Source organism: Tetrapisispora phaffii, chromosome 5, assembly GCF_000236905.1.
Source record: "Tetrapisispora phaffii CBS 4417 chromosome 5, complete genome".
In the NCBI taxonomy this organism is placed as follows: Eukaryota; Fungi; Ascomycota; class Saccharomycetes; order Saccharomycetales; family Saccharomycetaceae; genus Tetrapisispora; species Tetrapisispora phaffii.
In genome coordinates, this window is record NC_016524.1 from 514,653 (window position 1) to 537,010 (window position 22,358).

The 22,358-nt window shown below is 28.8% G+C and overlaps 11 protein-coding genes across 11 annotated transcripts; 6 read left to right on the forward strand and 5 right to left on the reverse strand.

The window, feature by feature from the left end:
* Positions 1–420: 420 nt before the first annotated feature.
* On the forward strand, positions 421–1,329 carry OXR1 (Oxr1p; the record flags this gene model as incomplete). Its single annotated transcript, XM_003685720.1, has 1 exon — positions 421–1,329. The coding sequence occupies one exon, from the start codon at positions 421–423 to the stop codon at positions 1,327–1,329; it is 909 nt and encodes a 302-aa protein (XP_003685768.1).
* Positions 1,330–1,754: 425 nt separating this feature from the next.
* On the reverse strand, positions 1,755–2,177 carry MPC1 (pyruvate transporter MPC1; the record flags this gene model as incomplete). Its single annotated transcript, XM_003685721.1, has 1 exon — positions 1,755–2,177. The coding sequence occupies one exon, from the start codon at positions 2,175–2,177 to the stop codon at positions 1,755–1,757; it is 423 nt and encodes a 140-aa protein (XP_003685769.1).
* A 1,465-nt stretch (positions 2,178–3,642) lies between these two features.
* TPHA0E02440 (uncharacterized protein) lies at positions 3,643–4,911 on the reverse strand (the record flags this gene model as incomplete). The annotated part of the gene is made up of 1 exon (XM_003685722.1): positions 3,643–4,911. One exon carries the CDS (start codon positions 4,909–4,911, stop codon positions 3,643–3,645), a length of 1,269 nt encoding a protein of 422 aa, XP_003685770.1.
* Positions 4,912–6,039: 1,128 nt separating this feature from the next.
* SEC15 (Rab GTPase-binding exocyst subunit SEC15) lies at positions 6,040–8,745 on the forward strand (the record flags this gene model as incomplete). The annotated part of the gene is made up of 1 exon (XM_003685723.1): positions 6,040–8,745. The coding sequence occupies one exon, from the start codon at positions 6,040–6,042 to the stop codon at positions 8,743–8,745; it is 2,706 nt and encodes a 901-aa protein (XP_003685771.1).
* Positions 8,746–9,275: 530 nt separating this feature from the next.
* On the forward strand, positions 9,276–10,019 carry TAN1 (putative tRNA acetyltransferase; the record flags this gene model as incomplete). Its single annotated transcript, XM_003685724.1, has 1 exon — positions 9,276–10,019. One exon carries the CDS (start codon positions 9,276–9,278, stop codon positions 10,017–10,019), a length of 744 nt encoding a protein of 247 aa, XP_003685772.1.
* A 135-nt stretch (positions 10,020–10,154) lies between these two features.
* Positions 10,155–10,703, reverse strand: EMC4 (chaperone EMC4; the record flags this gene model as incomplete). Its single annotated transcript, XM_003685725.1, has 1 exon — positions 10,155–10,703. The coding sequence occupies one exon, from the start codon at positions 10,701–10,703 to the stop codon at positions 10,155–10,157; it is 549 nt and encodes a 182-aa protein (XP_003685773.1).
* Positions 10,704–11,794: 1,091 nt separating this feature from the next.
* IRC6 (Irc6p) lies at positions 11,795–12,595 on the forward strand (the record flags this gene model as incomplete). Its single annotated transcript, XM_003685726.1, has 1 exon — positions 11,795–12,595. The coding sequence occupies one exon, from the start codon at positions 11,795–11,797 to the stop codon at positions 12,593–12,595; it is 801 nt and encodes a 266-aa protein (XP_003685774.1).
* A 92-nt stretch (positions 12,596–12,687) lies between these two features.
* KEG1 (Keg1p) lies at positions 12,688–13,317 on the reverse strand (the record flags this gene model as incomplete). Its single annotated transcript, XM_003685727.1, has 1 exon — positions 12,688–13,317. The coding sequence occupies one exon, from the start codon at positions 13,315–13,317 to the stop codon at positions 12,688–12,690; it is 630 nt and encodes a 209-aa protein (XP_003685775.1).
* A 397-nt stretch (positions 13,318–13,714) lies between these two features.
* ERJ5 (Erj5p) lies at positions 13,715–14,587 on the forward strand (the record flags this gene model as incomplete). The annotated part of the gene is made up of 1 exon (XM_003685728.1): positions 13,715–14,587. One exon carries the CDS (start codon positions 13,715–13,717, stop codon positions 14,585–14,587), a length of 873 nt encoding a protein of 290 aa, XP_003685776.1.
* A 219-nt stretch (positions 14,588–14,806) lies between these two features.
* On the reverse strand, positions 14,807–17,551 carry TPHA0E02510 (SAPS family protein; the record flags this gene model as incomplete). The annotated part of the gene is made up of 1 exon (XM_003685729.1): positions 14,807–17,551. The coding sequence occupies one exon, from the start codon at positions 17,549–17,551 to the stop codon at positions 14,807–14,809; it is 2,745 nt and encodes a 914-aa protein (XP_003685777.1).
* Positions 17,552–19,655: 2,104 nt separating this feature from the next.
* On the forward strand, positions 19,656–21,377 carry TPHA0E02520 (uncharacterized protein; the record flags this gene model as incomplete). Its single annotated transcript, XM_003685730.1, has 1 exon — positions 19,656–21,377. The coding sequence occupies one exon, from the start codon at positions 19,656–19,658 to the stop codon at positions 21,375–21,377; it is 1,722 nt and encodes a 573-aa protein (XP_003685778.1).
* Between the last annotated feature and the right edge of the window lie 981 nt (positions 21,378–22,358).

Genomic DNA, 22,358 nt, shown 5'->3' on the forward strand with positions numbered 1-22,358 from the left:
AGTGTGATGAGCTTTCAAATATTAATCTTTTTTTTTCTTGACGTTGTACTTACGATATCTGAAATCGGAAATAGAGAAATATACAATTATAAAAAATATGAGAACTTAATTTTAACCCTTAGTAAATATCAATATTTATTATAAAATATTATTTGCCAAATAAGATCAAATAGGTGTTCACGTTCTTCAGTCGCTTCTCAATTCTGGTAGATTTGATTATAAATAACTTACAATTACTGAAACTTTTGGTTTCTTTCCAATTTCAAGTTACTAAGAACTTATCATTCCGTCTGAGTTAACGATAAAGATACAGGTACAGGACAAAGTTAACCTTAATATTATTTTTATATGGTTTTAAAATTCCACAAATAGAACCTGTGTTTGCATTATTATATTTATTATCCAGTCAATATATCTACAATGTTATATGATATGAAGAACGCAATAAATAGATTGAAGAGTTCATTTTCTCAATCTGAAACCTCGTCACTCTCATCTAATAGTTCACTTTCCAAAACTAATAAAGATGAAGATAAAATAGATAGTAGTTGGATGAATGATGATGAAATGTTATGTCTACCGTCAGTCAAATTAAATGGTTATTCACCCAGTACGAAAAAAAGACTGTTAACTCCAGATATGTGCGATGAATTAAGAACTTTGATGCCCAGTAGAATACAACTTTATACTGAGTGGAACTTACTTTATAGTCTAGAGCAACATGGTGCATCATTACATTCATTATATGATAACGTTAAACCTGAAAGTAAAACTCCTATGAGAGTAGGATACATAATAGTAGTAAAAGATAAACTAAATGGGATTTTTGGTGCCTACTCTAATGAATATTTTCATCCAACTGATGCAAGACGATATTATGGGAATGGTGAATGTTTTCTTTGGAGAATGGATAAAGTACCATCCCCGACTTTTAATAGCAAAAATAATGATGATTTAAAAAGTACTACAAACAATAATTATGAGACTAATAATAATAATAATAATAATAATAATAATAATAATAATAATAATAATAATAATAATAATAATAATAATGATGATGATGATGATGATGATGTTGAGGAACTTGAAAGAGAATGTAAATGGCATTTTAGAGGATATCCAGTTACTGGATTGAATGAGTTTGCTATATATTGTACATCCACATTTTTATCAATGGGTGCAGGTGATGGACATTACGGATTCTGGTTAGATGATCGATTGTTAAATGGTGTATCCGATCCGTCGTTAACATATGGCAATGACGTACTGAGTAAAGAGGGAAACAAATTCCATATTTTTGGGGTGGAGGTCTGGAGAGTTGGTTGATTAACACTAGATCATACGATAAAAATCGAGCATACAGCGGACATATTTGTATATACACGAACCTGTTACTGCATACAAATTCACATAGATGACTTGTTTTCACAATTATATTACAATTATTTATTATCTATAGAAATGAATTATATTATCAATACATTTGTTTTATGGATCTCTCGTTAAACTTCTCTTCAAAGTATTTTGATTTAATTAATAAATAAATGGTATGTCTTAATACTTGGTAATATTTTATTCTATTTAAATATTATAATCTAAATATATAAAACAACTATTTATAAGCTCTGTATGAGTGTTACCAATTTTTTAAAATCACATAAGAATATTCAACAATACTACTATGAAATCAGTGTATTGCAAATCTAGATAATTTTATTTTTCTTAAAACTGCAGGTTTAAAAATGAATTTCTTATGGTTTCTTGGCTGCAAGTTCTAGTTTCTTTAATTCTTGTTCTCTTTCAGCTTTAGCATAAGATTCTTGGATTGCAAGTTTTTCTTCATCTGTTTTGAAATAATTATAATTAATAAATCTACAACCTTGAACTAATTGTGCTGACTCATTAATGATATGACATCCAAATAACAGATAATTCTTTGGAGTCACTGCTAATGCATACTTCATAAATACACCCGAATACATTACTAATGCACCAGTCATAGGACCTGAAATTAATGTCGGGTCTTTTTTTAAATCGTATATAGCAGCAATTGGTATACCAAAGTTCGATACAGGCCCCCAAAAATGTGTAGTGAATACATATTTAAGTGTCTCCTTATTAATGTATTTTTGCATCAACGAACGTGTAGCTGCTTGTTGAACTTTTTGTGACATTATTGTTTATTTATACTATTGTTAATGTTAATATTTGGATATTGCGTTATTGAAATTTATTGGCTTGTATTATATAAATAACTTTCTCCTTTTATGGAACAACTGCATAGAACTAGCAGAAGCAATCAAAGATTAAAGTAAAATAATATATATATATATATATATAGATGTTTATTATAGAGAAGAACTGATATATAAACAAAATTATCTTGTAAATCAATTGATTACTTTTTATGCTGAGTGAAAGAATCCTTAATTTTTATGGCCTTTGCTCTTTTCTTGAAATATTAGGAACAATGTAAAAACGAATAGCTTCTTTAACAGTAACAAGAAATATACCAAATCAAAGTATTTAAAACAATTATACTGATAACTAGTTAATAAATAGATGCGGTCATCATAATTTACAGACACAGGCAGTTTTTTAATTAATTCGAATTAAATTAAGATATTCACTCATGCAGCACATGAAGTGTTCAACTATTTTGAGTTGAAAAATGTTAATAAATGTTTACTATTAAATAAAAACAAAAATAATTAAATGACTTCTAATTTTGATTAAACATACATATATACATATATACACATATATTTAGATATTTTATTTATTTATTAGTTTATTGATGATGGTGGAAAGAGTGGCTCCAATAAATGACCCGACTACCATGCCATTATTAAAGGTGTCGGTATAAGTTGTACTCAATTTAGAGTCCTTTTTGTTTTTAGAGTCAAGTACATTTGCCAGTGCACTTTTGTTCTTTTTAATATGCTTTTTTTTGATTCTGTTTGGCAATTTATGACTTTTATGCTTTGTTAAACCACTGTCGTTTGATTTATCTATATTTATAACTTTTTCCTCTGATTTGGTAAAAGTATCGATTGGTTTCTCACTTGATCCGTTTTGTTTAATCATCTTTGGAGGATGATCTTCTCTATCGTAATTATTGTGTTCACTGTGTTCAGGTTTAGTTTCCTTATTATTTTCGTTTTCTTTACAGTTACTTTCTTTCATTGCTAATATTTTTTGAATAGCTGTAAGCTTTTCTATGGTATCTCTTAAAAAAAATTTATTAAATGAATCCAGTTATAATAGTATATATAGAAGCTTTATATATATATATTAGTTTACTCTGTAACTAGCTATGAAATCACATCTTTTATTCATTTTGTCTGGACATCTAACTCGAGGTTTGACATCTGTTTCATCTCGGTGTCAGCGTTGTGACATATAACTGCAGCCCAAAAAATGTGACGCCATAACCATTAATAGGTATATCATAAAATAAGAATAAGAACGCTGGAGTTAAAAAAAGATTGAAATTAACTAATTAATTTTAAAAAGTTAACTAGTATCATAAAGCTAAACTATGTTAAATATGAAACGTTAGACTCATAAATAAAAGTACTCAAAAAAAAAAACAACGTGAAAAATTATTTAACTTTTTAAAATTAAGTGTCTTTCCAATTAATCCAGTTTTTGATTTTGTTCTAACTTATTTGCGACTGCAATTAATAATCCAAAGGTTCCTATCGATCCAACAGCCAAACCTACTAGCCCACATATTATTAATTCTTTTTTACTCCTGAGCGTTTTAGTAATCGCATTAATCTTTTTTCTTTTCTTTATTGGACTGCATATTTTTCTTAAGTTAATCTCTTGAAATTCTGGTTGCAGTGATCTTTTACTGGATTTATGTTTCGAATAATTGTGATTAAATTTATCATCATAAATAGTGCACGGGGAAGTGATGTTAGAAGTCACAGCTGGCACACTGTCTTGAATGATTTCGTCAGTCCCTGATATATCAATATCGGCAGTAAAATTATTAGCAGGATATGTAATTATTGGGTCAATACTTTGTGATCCTTTTTTTGAGATCTTTGAAGTATCCAAAATTACAAAATCATTATTCTTTGGATATTCTTGTCGATCTTCTGCATGTAAAGAAACGACACTATACTTCTCATCAATCAACTCCGATCTGGTTTCAAAACAATCATCAACAGTTTCAGGGCTTGGGCTTAACTCTTCAGAACCACTTTCTGAAGTTCTAGTGTCAGAATATATAATATTTTCAAAACTTGACAGGTTAGAACTATCTGGATCTAAATCGTTACTTACCTTAGAATAACTTATAGATATCTCATCTTCTTCTCTTTCACTTCTCGTGTCGAATAAGTTATCTCCAAGTCGCGCCTCATTAAAGTCAGCAACAATTTTCTCGTTGACAGAAGAATCACTAAGTTCGTAACTATCACTTAAACTTACAATATCGTCCTCATTGACTAAATTTTCCACTTCAAGTTGACAAATATAACCCTTCGACAACGGATCTTGAAAGATAACCACACGGCACCGTAGCTTGTAAAGAATACGAGAATCGCTTTCATTATTCTTTAAATCAATCAAACCAAAATATTCACCATTCTTTATATCGATCACATCTTGTTTTTGATCATTGCAGTAAAGATCAACGATACCATAAGAGCTATCTAAATCAGTTACAAATATCCTAAATTGGTCGACGACAGAAGTGTCAGATAATGTAGGTTGCAACAATTTTATACATAACGATGCATGATTTCTTGACAAAAATCGATCATTGAAATAAAAATTATTAGTATCAGAGTTTCTTGATTCGATCCTGTCACTAGCACGTCCAATAATCTCAATGACACCAGCGTCACGCCTCGATTCATTCAAATCAAAAATACGTTGCCTAATGTCTAACATAATTTAGAAAAATAAAAATAGATTATAGTAACCTAAAGGGACTATCTTGAAATAACTGAAGTCAACTTTAAAACCTTTTGTAATATATATTATCAAGATATAAAATTCTATACCCCTTTTAGCCTTTCTAAAGATTTATCACCACTACGTCCCGTATTATTTACTTTTATTCTTATTAAATAAAACTAATATTACTTTATATATATGATCTACTTTTAAATATGTTTTCATCTTGTTTATATATGTGTCTCTCTTATCTTTGTTCTTTTAAATTTTTAAGGGTTCCCCCTTCTATCATATAATGATCACATTTTTTTTGTTTTTAAGATCATCATAAGGGATGGGCGGTTATCTTAATTGTCACTTTCTATTTATATAGTGAAGGCTTACACACACACATACATACACACACACATATATATATATAAACATATGCAACTGAATGAACAAGACTAATAGTTAGAAGATTCCATTACATTCCAAACAAGTACAAGGACTGTCAGTTTTTTAAAACTAGCTGTGATGATGTCTTAAAAATTGGTATGTTAAGCTTTTAAATTGATTGGGAGACTCAATCCAACAATGGTAAGTTTCCTAACTGCAGACGTTCATCTTTTTTTTAGAAAACATATTAGAGATGCTATTTATATTTGACGGAGGTGCTAGGTAGATATTTGAATATACTGTTTATGCATTTAATGCAACAGTCGTGATATTCTTTAGTTTCCTTGCCTTTGTGGTGGTTTGCAAGTACTTTTTTTAGTAGAGAAGACTGTTTTATATCTGCGCATAGAATATTAAATGGGCTGTTTCTGTTTCTATTTACCCTGACTAACCGTCATTATAAACGAGGAATTCAATCTGTAATATAGGGAAATAACTTAAAAGGCACTAGAATATATTAATATTAACATAAAGTGTAATAAATTAAATTAGGTCTGATCAGAGTATTTTTACTGGAACTATCCATTATAGAACTGTCAAACTATAACAGTTCTGAGGTGTGTTAATTTCGATTGAGTTTTTAGGAGATATAATTGATCCAAATTATCCAAGAAAATAAAGAAACACACTGGAGCAAGAGGGCACGAGAATCAGAGAAGTTTTAGTTTGAGCTTGCATTGGTAAATGACTCAGGATAATCAAACTGATATTTCATCAGGCCTTCAGCAGGTCATATTGTCTACTAGTGTTGTGGGGAAAAATAATAGGGAGAAAGAGTTACAATACAGGAAAATTGATAAGATTCAAGATTTTAATGATGTTTCTGATGGTAGATCCATAGACGATTTTTTTGAATTGGATTCACTGACATTTGATAAGTGGGTTCCATTATTAAGAAAATCGATCGAGGCTGAACAACTACATCCTCTCGTGGATAACTTGTATAATTCTATTGATGATCATTTTGAAGGTTTAGAGACACAATTATTACAAGATGCACAAATAAGTGATAAACTGAAAACATCAATACCTCAAATATCAAATATCCAAGACATTATAGAGGGATCATTAAGTGCTGATATTTCAAATTTACAAAATGCATTAACAAAATCCACAACTGAGGTTATTTTAAAAAAAGAAGTTTATCTTAATAATAAAAAAATTTCATCAAAAGTCAAAGAGACTTCAATATTGATAAGTAAAGTTTTAAGAATATTAGAATTAGCAAATAATTGTCAAGACTTAATCATTGAAAAGAATTTTTTCAAAGCGTTACAAAATATTGAAACTTTAGAACAGATTTATTTGCAAGAATTCAAAAATTATAATTTCCAATTCTTAAATGAAATTTATGGTTCCATCCCATTTTTAAAATCTTCTATTAAAGATGAATGTGTTAATTTGATTAAAAATTCTTTTAATTTGAATTTAGGTAAAAATCTACTAACTGTGGGTGATCAATTTTTTCAAGTTTATCGGGATGAATTATTACCTGTATGGATAGAGGTTAAAGATACAATGAAATTAGGTAATTTTAAATTTAATTCGCCTATAGAAATATCATTAAGAGATCAAAATATAACATCAAAGCTAAATTTATCTAACTTTTTCGATTTAGACGAGTTTCACGATTCTATTTTAATATTCCAAAAACTAAATGAATTCGATTATTTGTTTACAGAATTGACTACCGAATATGCTTTCAGAAAAAATAAAATTATTCATCCTTTATCATGGAAAAATGCTACAAATGGTATTTCTAATACACCTGGCAGTTCAGGAAATACAGGCAATGCGAATAATAGTGGAAATTCTGAAGCATTTCAGAAACTACTTTCGGTAAAATTTTTAAAAGAATATTTCCTGAAATTGCTTGGGTTTTTATTATATGATATAAACTTGAATAGAGCAACAGATTACATTATTGTTTGTAATAATTATAACGCAACCAATGAATTTTGGGATGGAATAATGCAACTAATATCACCATCATTAGAATACTTTGTTCAAAATATATTGAACACTGAGGAAGAATTAACTGAATTTAAGGATTTTATGTGTATATTCATTGCAATATTAGAGAACTACGAACTGAATATTGATTCATTATATGCATTTTTAATATCAATCTTCAAAAAGTTCTGCAAGCTCGCGACTAATGCATTTGAGGAGGAATTTCAAGTTCTGCTAAATGATGATGATTTCATGCCTTTGACAATAAATGATAGGCAATTATATGAAAAGGTGACAAAAATTTGTTGGATGAAAGATAGTGATGACATGCTAGTAGAACAAAATGGAAATGATGACGATTTCATAGTTACATTACCATTTTCACCTTTATACCCAATGACATGTACATTGATAAAAAAGACATATACAAAGTTAATCTCTTTTATTTCAAGCTTTTTCCGTCATGAATTACACACAGTCAATTCTATATTAGTCACAACAGTCGATCATTTATTTAATGATATCGTAAACCACAAGATACGTGCAAAATTAGATACTACATCAAGAGAAGAAATTGCTCAAATTTTAATCAATTTAGATTATTTCATCATCGCAGCTAATAAATTTAGTAAATTAATGGAAACAGAAAATATCATGCAGAACCCAGATATTGGTATTAAATTATCTTCTATTAATAATTATGAAGAAAGTAGAAAGCAAGCCGAATCCCAATTGATCGAATTGATCGATAATAAAGTATCTGACATTCTTGAGACAGTTGAGTTAGACTGGAATGCTACTGTCACTAGAGAAGAGCCAGATTTTTCAATAGTCGATATTGCACAATTTTTAGAAATGATGTTTTCGTCAACATTAGTAAATTTACCATATAGTGTACAAACTCTACTTATATTTAGAGAGTTCGATTCTTTAACCACACAATTTTTGAATATATTACTTCATGAAACTCCAGCTAAGATTACAAAAGAAAGTGTATTAAATTTTGAAGTTGATATCAAATATTTAAAGAGCATAATTTCAAGAATTTTCCCAAGTTCTGATGGTATTGAAGATGAAGAAAATGATTTGAATGGTTTGCGTGCACCACCTACTCCAATCTCACAGGTCAATAACTCTATTCACTCACCATCACTAATTGAAAATAATATTAAGTCATTAAAGGCTACCTTTACCGAGTTGGAACAATGCCTTGACCTTCTAAAATTAGATAATGTAGAAGAATATTCTGACCCAGAGATCAGAATGAGGAGATTTGCCCGTATTAGACCAGACGATGCCTCTATTCTACTCAATAAAGTAAAACCTATAACGTCCCAGAGAGAAGTAGTTTCAGCCTCGCGGGACTCAACTAGTCCATTACCAATGGAATCATTGAATACTCATAGAATTGCTAAATTCTTTAAGAATAAAAAATAATTAATTAATATAGCGTTTCACAACAGATATATATCATTTACTTTATCTTTTTGTATGTTAATTCTTGAAACCTAACGTTTACTATTTATAAGAGTGAACTCTTAAACATCTAAATTTTAAAGATTCCAAAAAATTCAAGAAATAGGCGATGAGCTTAAAATTCTACAAATGTTTAAATGGGTTTAGACATTTGTACAATATTTATAAAAATAATTAAATAATAAAGAAAGATTAGCTACCTAACTGTGAAGGGATATAAAAAAGAATCACTGATTATTATTCAAACTTAAAACAATAATGTCGAGTAAAAAAAGATCTCATGAAGGAAATGCTTCCAACAAGCAATCCAAAAAAAAAGTGAGTTAAAATCATAATCCCAGAATTTGAATTTGATTTAATTTATGAATAAATTACTAACATATTATATTGCTTATTGCATTTGGTTATAGTTCAAAGTTTCAACTGGCTTTTTAGATCCAGGTACCTCTGGTATATATGCAACATGTTCAAGAAGACATGAAAAACAAGCTATGCAAGAGTTAGGTTTACTATTTGAAGAAAAAATGGAAGAAATGTACAGAAAAGAATTAAAAGAACTATCAGAAGAACAGAATCCAGAACAAAATGCAGATGAAAATGAATCTGAAGAGGAGCTTTCAATTGAAGACCAAATTAAACAAGAATTGTCTGAATTAAAACCAAAAACTAACGATGATGGTTCAAAAATTAGAAAGAAGGATCCACTATCTTTTATAGATTTGAATTGTGAATGTGTTATATTTTGCAAAACTCGTAAACCTATTGTACCAGAAGATTTTGTGAAAAAAATTATTGAAGATTTAGCTGATCCAAATGATATGCAAAAGAGAACTCGTTACGTCATGAAATTAACACCAATAACAAACTCTTGTAACGCAACAATGGAACAATTTATATTATTATTAAATCGTGTGTTAGCACCACATTTCCATGAAGCTGATAAAGCAGAAAAGAGCATTAAATTTGCAGTTGATTTAACAAGACGTAATTTCAACACTATAGAAAGAATGGATTTGATAACACAAGTAGTGAAACAGGTCATTAAAGATGGGAAATATAAACATGTCGTTGATTTAAAAGCTTATGATAAATTAATTCTCGTGGAGTGTTTTAAAAACAATATTGGTGTATCAGTAGTCGATGGAAGTTTTGGTTCAAAATACAAGAAATATAATGTTCAACAAATATTTGAAGCTAAGATGAAAGCTAAAGATAAACAAAATGAACAGAAATAGTATATCATTATATTTAACTTTATATTTCTAATATTAATTACCCCGAAATTTATTCATTATTTATTTATAAATATGTATATGTATGTGAATTATAATCATTTGAACTATGATTAAACGTTAAAATGATCTGTCAGGTTAAAACATAAAAATTTGCAGAGAATCTAGCATTTGAATTGGTTTCTCCCATGAAACCCAATCACTTTTCGTAGTTGGAAATAGACCCATTGAATAAAGTTTATGAAGCCCAATTAGCATCAAAGCTACTTGAAATAAGATGTAGACTAACATATGACAATATATTTCATTTTCAGTTATCCCATTTTTATGACCTAACAATGGTTTGAAATTTGATTTCACAGAGAATATAGCTTTTATAGGTCCTGATAATAACATCAAAGCTGTCATTATTGGAATAATTTGTAAAGATGTACCAGACATGTAAGACATAAACATATTCATTGGAATTGATCTGGCAGGCTGTGTTGCAATTTCCCAAGACCTCTGTATCTGAAAGTCCTTCAGATCTTTATTATTTATTGAAGGTGCAGCGTCTTTCTTCGAAATAGCCCCCTTGAATCCAGGTGGAGATGGAAGTTTTCTTGAGGTTCCATCCTTAATTGACTTGAGATATGAATCATTAATTAAATTGACTGCCCATCCGTGGATTTTATCATTACTGGACATTTTAGGGTTATTATCGCTACCTTCTTTACAGTTCCCTGCTTAGCTCTCTGAAAACTAGTATCTTATTTAAAATAAAAAGGAAATCAATAAAACTATTCAATAAGTTTATATGTCTTACTTAATGTAAAACTACATTTTAATAAATTAACCATTATTTCATTTTTAGTTAATAGCTTTTCAAAGAATTAATTTTTTGAGTTTCTCATAATAAAAAATTACAACGTTAGGAGACTTGATGACAGTAATGTTTATTAAAGATGTGATGCATATATATATATATATATATATATGATGTACATACAAGCTACTTGTAAAGTTAATTTTCGTATAAATAGAGATAATCAATTAGCTCATCTGGAATTGACTCCAAGAATTGTTTAATTTCAGTGAACGATACCAGATCATGTCCTAATTTTGCCAAAAATTGAGAATGAACAATAATACATGAGATGATAAAGATAGCCGATGATGTTGTGGCTAGAAGAAGGGCTAAAAAAGCCAATATGCTCCAAATAAGTTCTTTTGGTTCATATTCTGTCATACGTTTCAACTTCATATAAAAATCATCCATTTTTGGAAACAATACTGCAAAACCTCCCATGATGGAATTAAATAACTTTCCGATAAACTCAAATATTTTTGATATAACCATGATTCACTGTATTATGCAATGTTCACTTAGCCTATATATGTTTATTTACTAATTGTTATACCAATTAAGCAATTAGTAGTTTCTCGTTGATTATGAATTACTGTCAGCAGAAATATATAAGTTTACAACATAATGTCAAGCACATACACACACACATATATATATGAAAAAATACTTACAGAAATTAAAGTTACCCATAAAGTGAATAACTTTAAACAATTTGTTTAACCATAATAACTTCATTAAACATCAATAACTTTAGAATTATTTGCTATTTTATGTCATTTTAAGAAACTGTCCTTATATAAATTTCAATGTTAAAAAATATATATATAAATATTTAACCTTAAGAATAGCAATAAACTTTCTCAATTTACATAGGGGAAAGGGATATTGACAGTAACTATATTATCGGAGGAATTTACTCTTAGCTTTAAGAATGAGACCAAGAGATAAATTATTAGTACTGTTTTCTAATGATGAAGAGGTGACTAAGATTAAATCATTTATCTTGCAAAAGGTATTTAAACTGGATAATTCAATATTGGAAAATGGTTATAATGTAAGCATTCTAAAAGATTTAGTTTGGGAGAATAAATATTATAGCTTAAATTATGATTTATATGTTGACGAGTATGATAATATCGAAACTTGGATCAAAGAATATATCAGCAAGGAGTGTGATGTTTTACGGGAAGTTTTATCTGGAATCATAATAATAGACAAGTTCGATAATAAAACCGATACCAACGAATTATTGTCAATTAGTAAGAGTCTATCTGTTAATAAAGGCAGTGAGAATATCTTTAACATTTTCATAAACACAAATATGGATTTTGAGGATTCTAAGTTAGAAGAAATCAATGATTCAATATTAGCTTCCGAGTTTGATCATGCAATAGAGTTCTTGAAGATAAGTTATTCTGACATCGATGAAAATATTAGTTTTGTTCCAATGGACAATGTTACTAAATATGGGGAAAGGGTTGGTTTATCAAGGGCTATAGATATTATAGATACGTCTGATTGGGAGGGCTGTATACGAGTAATGACTAAACAGAAGACTTCGATAAAAAACAAAGAAATACGACAAGATAATGACAATGAGGAGCATAATAATTTAGATTTGCTACTAAAACAGTTGCATATAGCAAGAGAACAGTTTAACGCTTCGCAAAATAAAATCGAGGCAGAGAAGTTAGCTAATGACTTAGCAGAGGAAATTTCGAAGTTAATTTGATAGATATCTTTATATTTAAGCATTATATATATACATATATACTATCATCCTTGAATGATAGAACATTGCCTTTATCGTGACACTCAGTTTTATTATACACGTTGCATAGAGCTGCTAGTAAATTCACCTTTGTACAACAAGCATGACAGTGGTAAAAATACAATTAATACCAAATAATTAATTTTGTCTAGTAAAAGAGTTGAATGATAATTATAGTTGTTAAGGTTTAAAAGTAATAAATAGAATTCACTTAGATATAATGTTGGTAACATTATGAAAGCATTAATCTTCCAAAACCAACTTCTCTTACTGACTTTATTTCCCTTAAAAATTTTATTAAAATGAGAGTATGCCTGTGTGAATCCCAAAGCTAAAATGAAACTCGAATAACTAGTATTCTTTAAAATAACAGCATGTTCATAATCATCGTAGAAGTGAATAACTCTTACTAAGTAAATAAAATTCATGTCTTTTAAAACAGTTCTAGATTTTAAACTTCTAATAACTCCATGGAAGTAGAACTGCCATAACATTTCCACAATACTCGAAATACCTAAAAGATATATTAAAAATTCATGTATACCACCTGGTAAAAATTTAGATGATACTAAAGGAAAAAGTATAATCCATCTTGCTATCAATGCAACATATAAGAATGTAGTACTAATTTGATAGTATTGGTACAATCTGTGTATCAGCCTGTCAAGCGCTATTATGGCCATGCTAATATATTTGTAGTAGTAGTTGTTTTTTAAAATCAATGGTTTAAAACAGTATAATCCTCAATATTCCTATTTGTGACGTTACAATGATACTTCTATTTATAATCAACATTACTATTAAACTAATAACGTATAATGTGGAGTTCCCTTTTTTAGATGCCTCGTTCATTTAATCAATATCAAAAATATTCGAAAAAAAGCTCGATTCACCACTTCATTAAATACATTTGAATAAACATTATATTTAAGTAAGAAATAAAAAATAGTATTCGAAAAGCACTTATTATCAATACAATTTTATATCTGTATATGCATATTTATATATTTGATCAATGCTTGTTGATGTACGTAAGGGTGTTACAAATACATAAGTGAAGAACAATTAATTTACTCTCACATGTTTAAGAATAAGTTTTCGCTCCTATTGCTTTTATTTTCTGTTGCCACATTAGTACTATCATTCACTACTGATGAAGTTGAAATATTTAGATTACAGAAAGAAATTGCTACCAGATATGGTGAAGAAATTAGTTTCTATAAATTTTTAAAACTTCCAGATTTAGATAAATCAACAAGTAACCAGATCAAAAAGAATCTGAAAAAACTAGCTAAGAAGTATCATCCTGATAAGAATCCAAAATATAAGAAATTTTATTCTCGTTTAAATGAGGTCACTAAAATTCTAGTAAATGAAAGTAGCAGGAAGTCCTATGACTACTATTTGAAGAATGGTTTCCCAGATTACAATTTCAATAAAGGTGGTTTCTATTTCAAGAGAGTACAACCAAAGACATGGTTTACATTGTCTTTCATCTATATCATTGCCAGTGCTATGCATTATGTGATATTAATCATCCAATATTCTAGTAACCAAAAACGTATTTCCAGTTTTATTAAGAACTGTAAAGAAAATGATGATACAAACGGTTTAGGAGAAAAAAGATTAATCTTTAAGCAATACCAAGGAGATGAGGGCAAGGAATTTTTGGTTAAATTTGGTGAAGTATTTGCATTTGAAGAGGATGGAAGCACAACTTTAATCTCACCTGACACTGTTGAACAACCAAGCATTTATGATTGTATGTTTTTCAGTTTGCCAAAGTATTTATGGAACACTTCCATTGGTAGATTATTTAACAGGAACACAACTGAACCTACAGGTAAAAAGTTAGGTAAACGTAAACCAAAGAAAAATATAAAGAAGGAACCTAAGGTTTATGAAATTGAAAACGATAATGATACTTACGAAGATGTTAAAAAGAGAAAATAAGCTCCATTAAATTATTTTTATTTATCGATAAAATGACATTAGATATATCATAGTTTTTAACTACATAAAAATAATATAATATGTAATATATAGTAGCATTTTTATGTTGCTAACATTTCTATTAATATTATTAAGAATTATAATCATACCGAACATAAACTTCCTTAAATATACTAATGTCATTTCTATTATATTAACATGTCTTAATCATTATCAACATTATATTTCTACAACTAAAGAGTTATCATTCCATAGCTTTCTCAATTTATCATGAAGATCTGATTCTGTAAAATTTCTCATACTATCGTCCAATGCTTCAACATTAATTAATCCACCGCCAGCAGTATGGATACTATTTGTAGAGCCTTCATCACTAAATGTCGAATCTGAATCATTTTCTGATTCCTCATTATTATAGTCCTTAGAATTTTGAGTAAATTCTGGAATTTGAGGAATTATATTTCCATTCCCATCATCGACATAATTACCACCACCTAAAATTTTGGAATACATAATTCTAGTATTATCTAAGATTTCTTTGGAATAAAATTGCCATTCTTTCTTTTGTAAAATAGTAAAGATATCTGGAGATATCAATTCAACTTTATATAATTTAGAAAATTTTACGATCTCTTCAGCAATCAATACCAAATGACCCATGTAACCTAAATTCATATGATGTAATTCAAAATAGTCAAATGACATTTTGTAACCTTTTAGTAAAAAATCTTCGGTGATACTGAATTTAGTCGAAAGCTGTGGACTTGTATCTGGTCCATATCGTTTAGATGTTTCTAAATTAAATAACGAGTATACCAAAAATGAATTATAAGAGAAATCCATTCTTCCGTTGAAAATTTGTTGAATTATATCAAAGATAACATTATGCCAGAAATTATTCCATGGATGCAATAAAAATAATTCCAATAATTTATTTAGTACTCTTGTATCATATAAACTAATTTTGAACAGATCACCAATTGTAGACTTTGTACGAAGTTTGTCATCTTGATTTTGATTTATGTATGGGATCTCAAACGATTCATCTACTTCATAATCACTTTCTGAATCGAAATTAGTTACATTATCATTATCAACTGTCTCCTTAACACCATTTATATCATCTAAGCTTGACCGCTTTTTATTAATAGATTCATTATCATCAATACCTAAATCTTCTAATGCATCTTGTAATTGATTAACTAACTGATCTCTAAAATGATCCCTCTTCTTAGCAATATTTTCAACCTTTCTAGAATTCATTAGAGCCATATTTGAACAGTGTAATAATTCAGCCATTAGTTCCGCAATTCTGAAGCATTCAAAACCAAGTGGCGAATAATCTTCATTCATTTGATTTTTGAACGTCTTTTCGTTATTTTCTGTCAATTCTTCTATGATTTTAAATAATTTAGAAAAGTTCGATGCAAAATGTTTGAGCAAATAACCCAGATATATTGGGTCTCGTGTCGAGGGTGGGTTATCTTGAATAGTGGTCTCTAACAAATTAATTTGATCATAATCAGAATTATTCTTTCTGATTAACTCGATAACTATCGAAACAATGTTATTTAATGCATGACCTCTTTGAGTTATTACTATGTCAATACACTGTTTTATTACATGAGCAGAAGCTAATTCTCTGGTTAGTGAATTTGGGCCAATTGACATTTCATCCAGTGGAGCATTTGCTGAAATTGAGATTAGGGCCTTCAGAAATTCATAAACACATATTTGGGTATCAGGATTGTATTTATCATTATCAAAATAGTTAATGCATTTTTTTATTAAATTTTGGTCATGTACAAACTCAATTATACCAGTTGGTGCCTCAAGTTTATCAGTTGAAATGCATTTTAAAAAAAAATCCATAAGAGATGTTATTTCAATATGCCTTAACATATTATCAACAAAGTTTGGTAAATTCCGTATAAAATTTAAAAATTGATCTTGTCTAGTAGCAAGTAAATTCTGAGTTATTTTTAAAAATATTAGCACTAGCGGTGATCTTTCACTATTACAGTTCTTATGGTTTAGAATTGACCATATCTTGCTTAGATATGTTTGGTTTTTAACTAAAGTTTCTGTTAACATCCATATGTCTAATGAAAAAATATCAGATATCAGATTAGCAGTATTGAAATATTTGTTAAATGCAGGATTATCGGAAGTGACATTCAATGAACTGCTACTACTATCAAATGATAATGTCACTTCAGTATTATTAATACTCTCATTTTTGGTAACATTCGCTTCATTATCGGATGTAGGAAACTCATCTCTATGGTTATTTACTTTAGTATTTGGAATATCAGGATTCGGAGTCACACCATCTATTTCACATATATCTATATGATCAACTGATTTCATTAATAAATCAATTAAATATTCTAAGTGATAAACTTTTTTGTATTTTTTATCCTCTAATTGTTCTTCATTTAGTGTAGAAGGTGAAGTATTAGTTGTTTTCCTTTCAGCTTCACCATCATTATCATTTTCAATAATTTCGCTTTCATAATCATAAAAATAACCCAAACATATGAAATCGATTAATGAATTATTTTGTCTCATTAACTCATTTAATAAATCAGTTTCTTCTAAAATTCGGTCAATAAAGGAGTTATCTAAAATTTTCTTTAGAGCTATCCTTTTTGATAAAAAATCATCACTTATCGAATTTGGTGTGCTTCTTAGAAAACTAGAAGTTCTATTGTTTATATTAATACTACTATTGCTGTCATTTATCATTTTGGAGTCCGATCTATTTATCTGAATGGACTCGTTTAACAGTTCAGTTAGACTACTACTTGAGTTTTCAGAAATAGTTAGAGGAGGATTATCATAAACATCATTATTGTCATTATTGTTTTCATTATCATTATGTAAAATTTGAAGATATTCTTCCAGAATTTTATGAATATTAGAATGTTGTTGTAAATTCTGTCCAAAGGGCCAAAACGACATATTATATTAGTGTAATGTTTGCAATGGCTTGTTGTAATTAATAGTTAAACCTTACCCTATATTGTTTAAAAGAATGATATATGCTACTTTTCAATTAATAAATTAACAGTTCTTCAACTGATAATCAAAAAGTAAATAAAAAAAAGTAAATAAAAAGCAGAACAGGACTCGACTATCTTCTTATTCCTATTAGAAGCAACAATGTGTATTTTATTCAATAACACTGTAGTATGTTAATTATACTGTTACTAATACTGCCCGTATGGTTAAACTTTTTCTCGTGAACCTATATATTGGATATATGGTATGACAATTATTATTTAAAGAAGTCCACCTTATGATTTATCGATAAATCGTGAAATAATTGAATTAATAATGTATTTCTTCTCCTTATTGAATAACTATTCCAGTAATCCGACTTTCAAAGGCTCCACTATAAAAGTGTAATTCCAATTACTATTCAGTTATGTTTCGAAGATACAGTAAAGTCAATTTTAAAGTAATTGAAGATAGTAATCTTTTAAATTTCCCAGTATTGATTCCAAAACTTTATAAATTACAATATGTAATAGCACTGAAGAAATAAAGTAGATACAAAATACGCCTTCGAAAATGTACTTTTTATTTAACACTGTGAAAAGGAATAAGTTCCCTGCTAGTTTTAACTTAAAGGATCCTGTAATATAATTTTTTCTGTAACTCGTCAAAAAATACATATCTATCTACCTTAAAATCTCATTTGCTCAGAACAAATTGAAAAGCGAATTCCAATCTCGTGATCTGCTTTAACGGCATACTTTAATCTCTCCTTTCCTCTCTGTAACGATAATTATCAAATTCAATAGAACAAAAATATCTCTAATCTTCTAAATTGAAAATATAGATTATTCCAGTTAAAGTTTGTGCGAGATATGATCATTTTGAAAAAAATTTCTAGCAAACAGTCTTCTCAATGCAACTGTACTCAATCTTGTGATACCTCCAGATTTATTATAATAGTGTGCTACATTTCGCTAATGTTTTGCTGCGCGCTTTTTGTATATCGAAAATTAGAAGCAGAGCAGGAACAGGAAATTTGATAGTCGTCATAATATTTAAAGTAGACCAATAAACAATATTGTAATGTGTAAAGCAGGATAGTATATAAGAAATGCCGTTTAATTCAAAATGTATGGGCTCGAATTGGACTTGTATTGTTTTTGGAAATTGTAATATATAAAAGCAAACAAAAAGAATAAATAACACAATTAAAACGATTAGATGGTTTCCATATTATTCCTATTTTTGAACATTTAGATATTGAACTTCGGAAACTGTATAAATATTATTAAGTATTTTATTTAACTTGTCAATAACATCAGTCATTGTTAATTAATCATGATAGTTTCGCTATTGGGTTGCAATGAATATTGTGATCTAACATTAACAACTATAATCCAATGACCAATTTATCATTCTCATCGATTTCCATGAAACCCCACTGCGATAAAGTTCCTGTAATATACATGAATACTATAAATCAACTTCTTAAAAGCTAAAATGTGTATAAAATTGATTAGCAGTTAATTGCCGGGTTAAATCTTGACGATTGATGCACTTTTGAAAAATAAAATATTTGTGTTATTGTATTAACTCTTAATAATTTCATTAACTCATCGATACAGTAAAATATATTAAGATTGATTTCTGTTAATGGAGTTATAAACCAATTTGGTAAATAGTCAAAGTATTTTAAGTTAGAAGTTTGTTTAAAACCACCCTTTATATATAGCATAAAATTAAATTAGCCGCCGTTGCTTCCATTGAGATCTCTTTTCTTCAAAATAAAGCTATGCACGTGAATGATGATATTTTAATACTCCGGGTAATTAGTGTTTACAAAATTCTTAGTTTGGAAAAAACTCACAATTGATAATAGTAATCAAAAAAAAAGAGAAGATTCATAGTGATGGCATTAGTGATAAGAACTTAAAATTAAAATACATTTCAAGGATATATTAAATATATCATGAACTTCTGTAAACCATTGGAAATTAGTTGTGATATTACATCTGGAATAATCAAGCTTCTTAAAGACAGAACTCCATATCGATTTTGACCTACCATGAGGTTCATTAATTGTGTCGTTTCATTTATTTGTTTTATATTGTCCATTAGATTATTCTACTGTTCAGATGATAGTATTGGTAAGCCATTGGTACATTTCCTAGGTGGTTCTGCGAATGTGGGTTTATATTTAGATAGCGTGTGTCACTATTCCTCGCCTGATACATGGAGTGAATATTTAGATGACAAAAATGGATATTATCAAAAGGATATCAAACCGTACTTCAGTGCATTATATCATGAAACCGTTTATCCATTATATTTAGAATCTAACAAGCATTTGAATGAATATTATAATATATATTTAAGAAAACATGTGGAGCTAGCACAACAAAAAATTGTGGATTTTATCAACACTAACGAAACTACCCAAAAGACACTTGAAAAGGTTAATGAACTATATCAGCAAGTATCGTTACTGAAACAAAGATTGCCACATATAATTGCAGAGAAAAGTGCTCAAATTTCTAAATTATTTGTATCCTCATTACAAATCTTAAAAAAATTACTTCTTTCATTACAGCATTATCTAATAACAAAATACCGTTTGCAATTAAAACAGAATGAACCAATTCAAAACTCACAAAAATATAAGGAAGTTACAAGCACCTCTGTTGCTTCCACATCAGCTACTGGAACTGTCGCTGAAACAAATTTAGTCACTGGCTCATCTTCTGCTAATAACAATCAGGAAGTTATTCCATTATCGGAATGGGAAATTGTAAAGGAAGAATTTAATGCATGGTTTACCACAGTCGACAAGAAATCGTCTAAAGTATTCGATATTTTAGATAAAGATATTGATAATTATTTAAAATCGAAAATAGAAGAATGGGATCCGAAATTACAAGATTTATTCAAAGAATATCAGACAGTTGCAAAGAAACATTTCAACTTAATAGTAGCAAAACTTGATAATATCGAATGCACTAATTCTATAGATAAAGACACTGGTAAGATAACTTACTTCGATGCAAAGGGAGAAACACAATTATCAGAATATGTGACTAGACCAATCATTACCAAATTATTTAATGACGCAGAAAAAGAGATCAATGCCTTGGGGAAACAAATAAGTGAACATTTAATTAGCAATGTTGATATGATAGACGAAGAAATCAAATCAATCCATGACGAAAGTGTTGAATTGTATGAAGAATGGGCTGATATAATGATCAGCGAATGGTCCAAGAGAATGGCCTACATTGACATCGTTGCTGCTCATCAAGATAACGAAGAAAATAACGAGGACGATGACAGCAATGAGGAAACTTCTAAGAAATATTGGAGACAATTCTTAAAATTAAAGAAAAGAGTGATCAAAACAAGAGAAGGGTTAATCAACCATAACATAGATTTGATTTCGGTCAATGACTATTTAAGTAACATTCAAAATGATTTTGAAACAATTGCTAAGGAAACTACCGATTACTTAACAGTATTGAAGACTAAATCCGAATTATTATTCGAAAAGAGAGATCTCAAGGATAAAAAACTAGAACAAGCAAAAATCCAAAGCCAGAAAGATGAGAGCGAGCGTATAAGAAAAGCACAAGAATCAAAGATAGAGAGTTTAAAGAATGCAGAGATCAAATCAACATCAACAGAATCCACCACAAACATCACAAGAAAACCAATTAGTAAAGAAACAACAACTTCTAAACTAACGAAAAAAGACATCAACAAAGATTCAAAGGAATCCACTGTCAATACAAATTGAATAATCAAAAATATCCAATAACACATTAGTACATATATATATGTATATATCTGTAAGAGAGAATATTGTAATACAATAACAATAAACTAAGAACAATACTATCTATATATAAAAATAAGTATGGGATGATCACATGACAAGCAGTCTAAACATTTCGTTTATACAATACATTTACAAAACTGGAGAGTAAGGTGGGATAGTAGCAAGTATCACTACCGATCATCGATCACCAGACACTACCTATGATTCTTGTCACTACCAGAACCAACCAGTCACTTAACATGTACACACATAAACTTCAAAAGGTCATCGTTTAGTCCTACTGTTCTTGGAACAACCTCGTTCATGATATCTAATCGTTGAGAACGGCACTTGCCGTTCTCAACGTTGCCGAGCATATCCTTCAAGAACAGGGCCTTAAACGGTACCCTCTCACGCTGCCCGACGATGACGAGGAACTGAAAAAATTTTCATGTTTTCGATGCCCAACGAAATAGTTTATTTATGCATCAACATTGACCTATATTGAACTAGTTAACATAGTAAGAGATACATTCAATTTAAATAAATGTTACACACATAGTTTAATTTAAATCCATATGGTGTGTATGGTTATACATTATAACGGTTACCAATCAATCACTTTCAGTGGGATTTTGGAAAGTATTCTATATATTCTTAGATTCTACAACATATTTTATGTCGTCATATATATCTGTTTTATATCTTACTTGAATTATTAATGTAAACGGCACCAATTGAAAAATAATTTTTTTCATTCATTAATCTATTTAATAATTTATGTATATATATATATATATATATATTATGCATTGGATATATTTATTCGTACTTGATATTTCTTTTATTGATTTACTCTCTAGCTCTTCCCCTTTGTTCTGTATTTTAAGAATTCTTTTTAATATTATCTGTACTTCATTTATTTTGTTTTAATAACAGAAGTAACACTCAATTATTTTA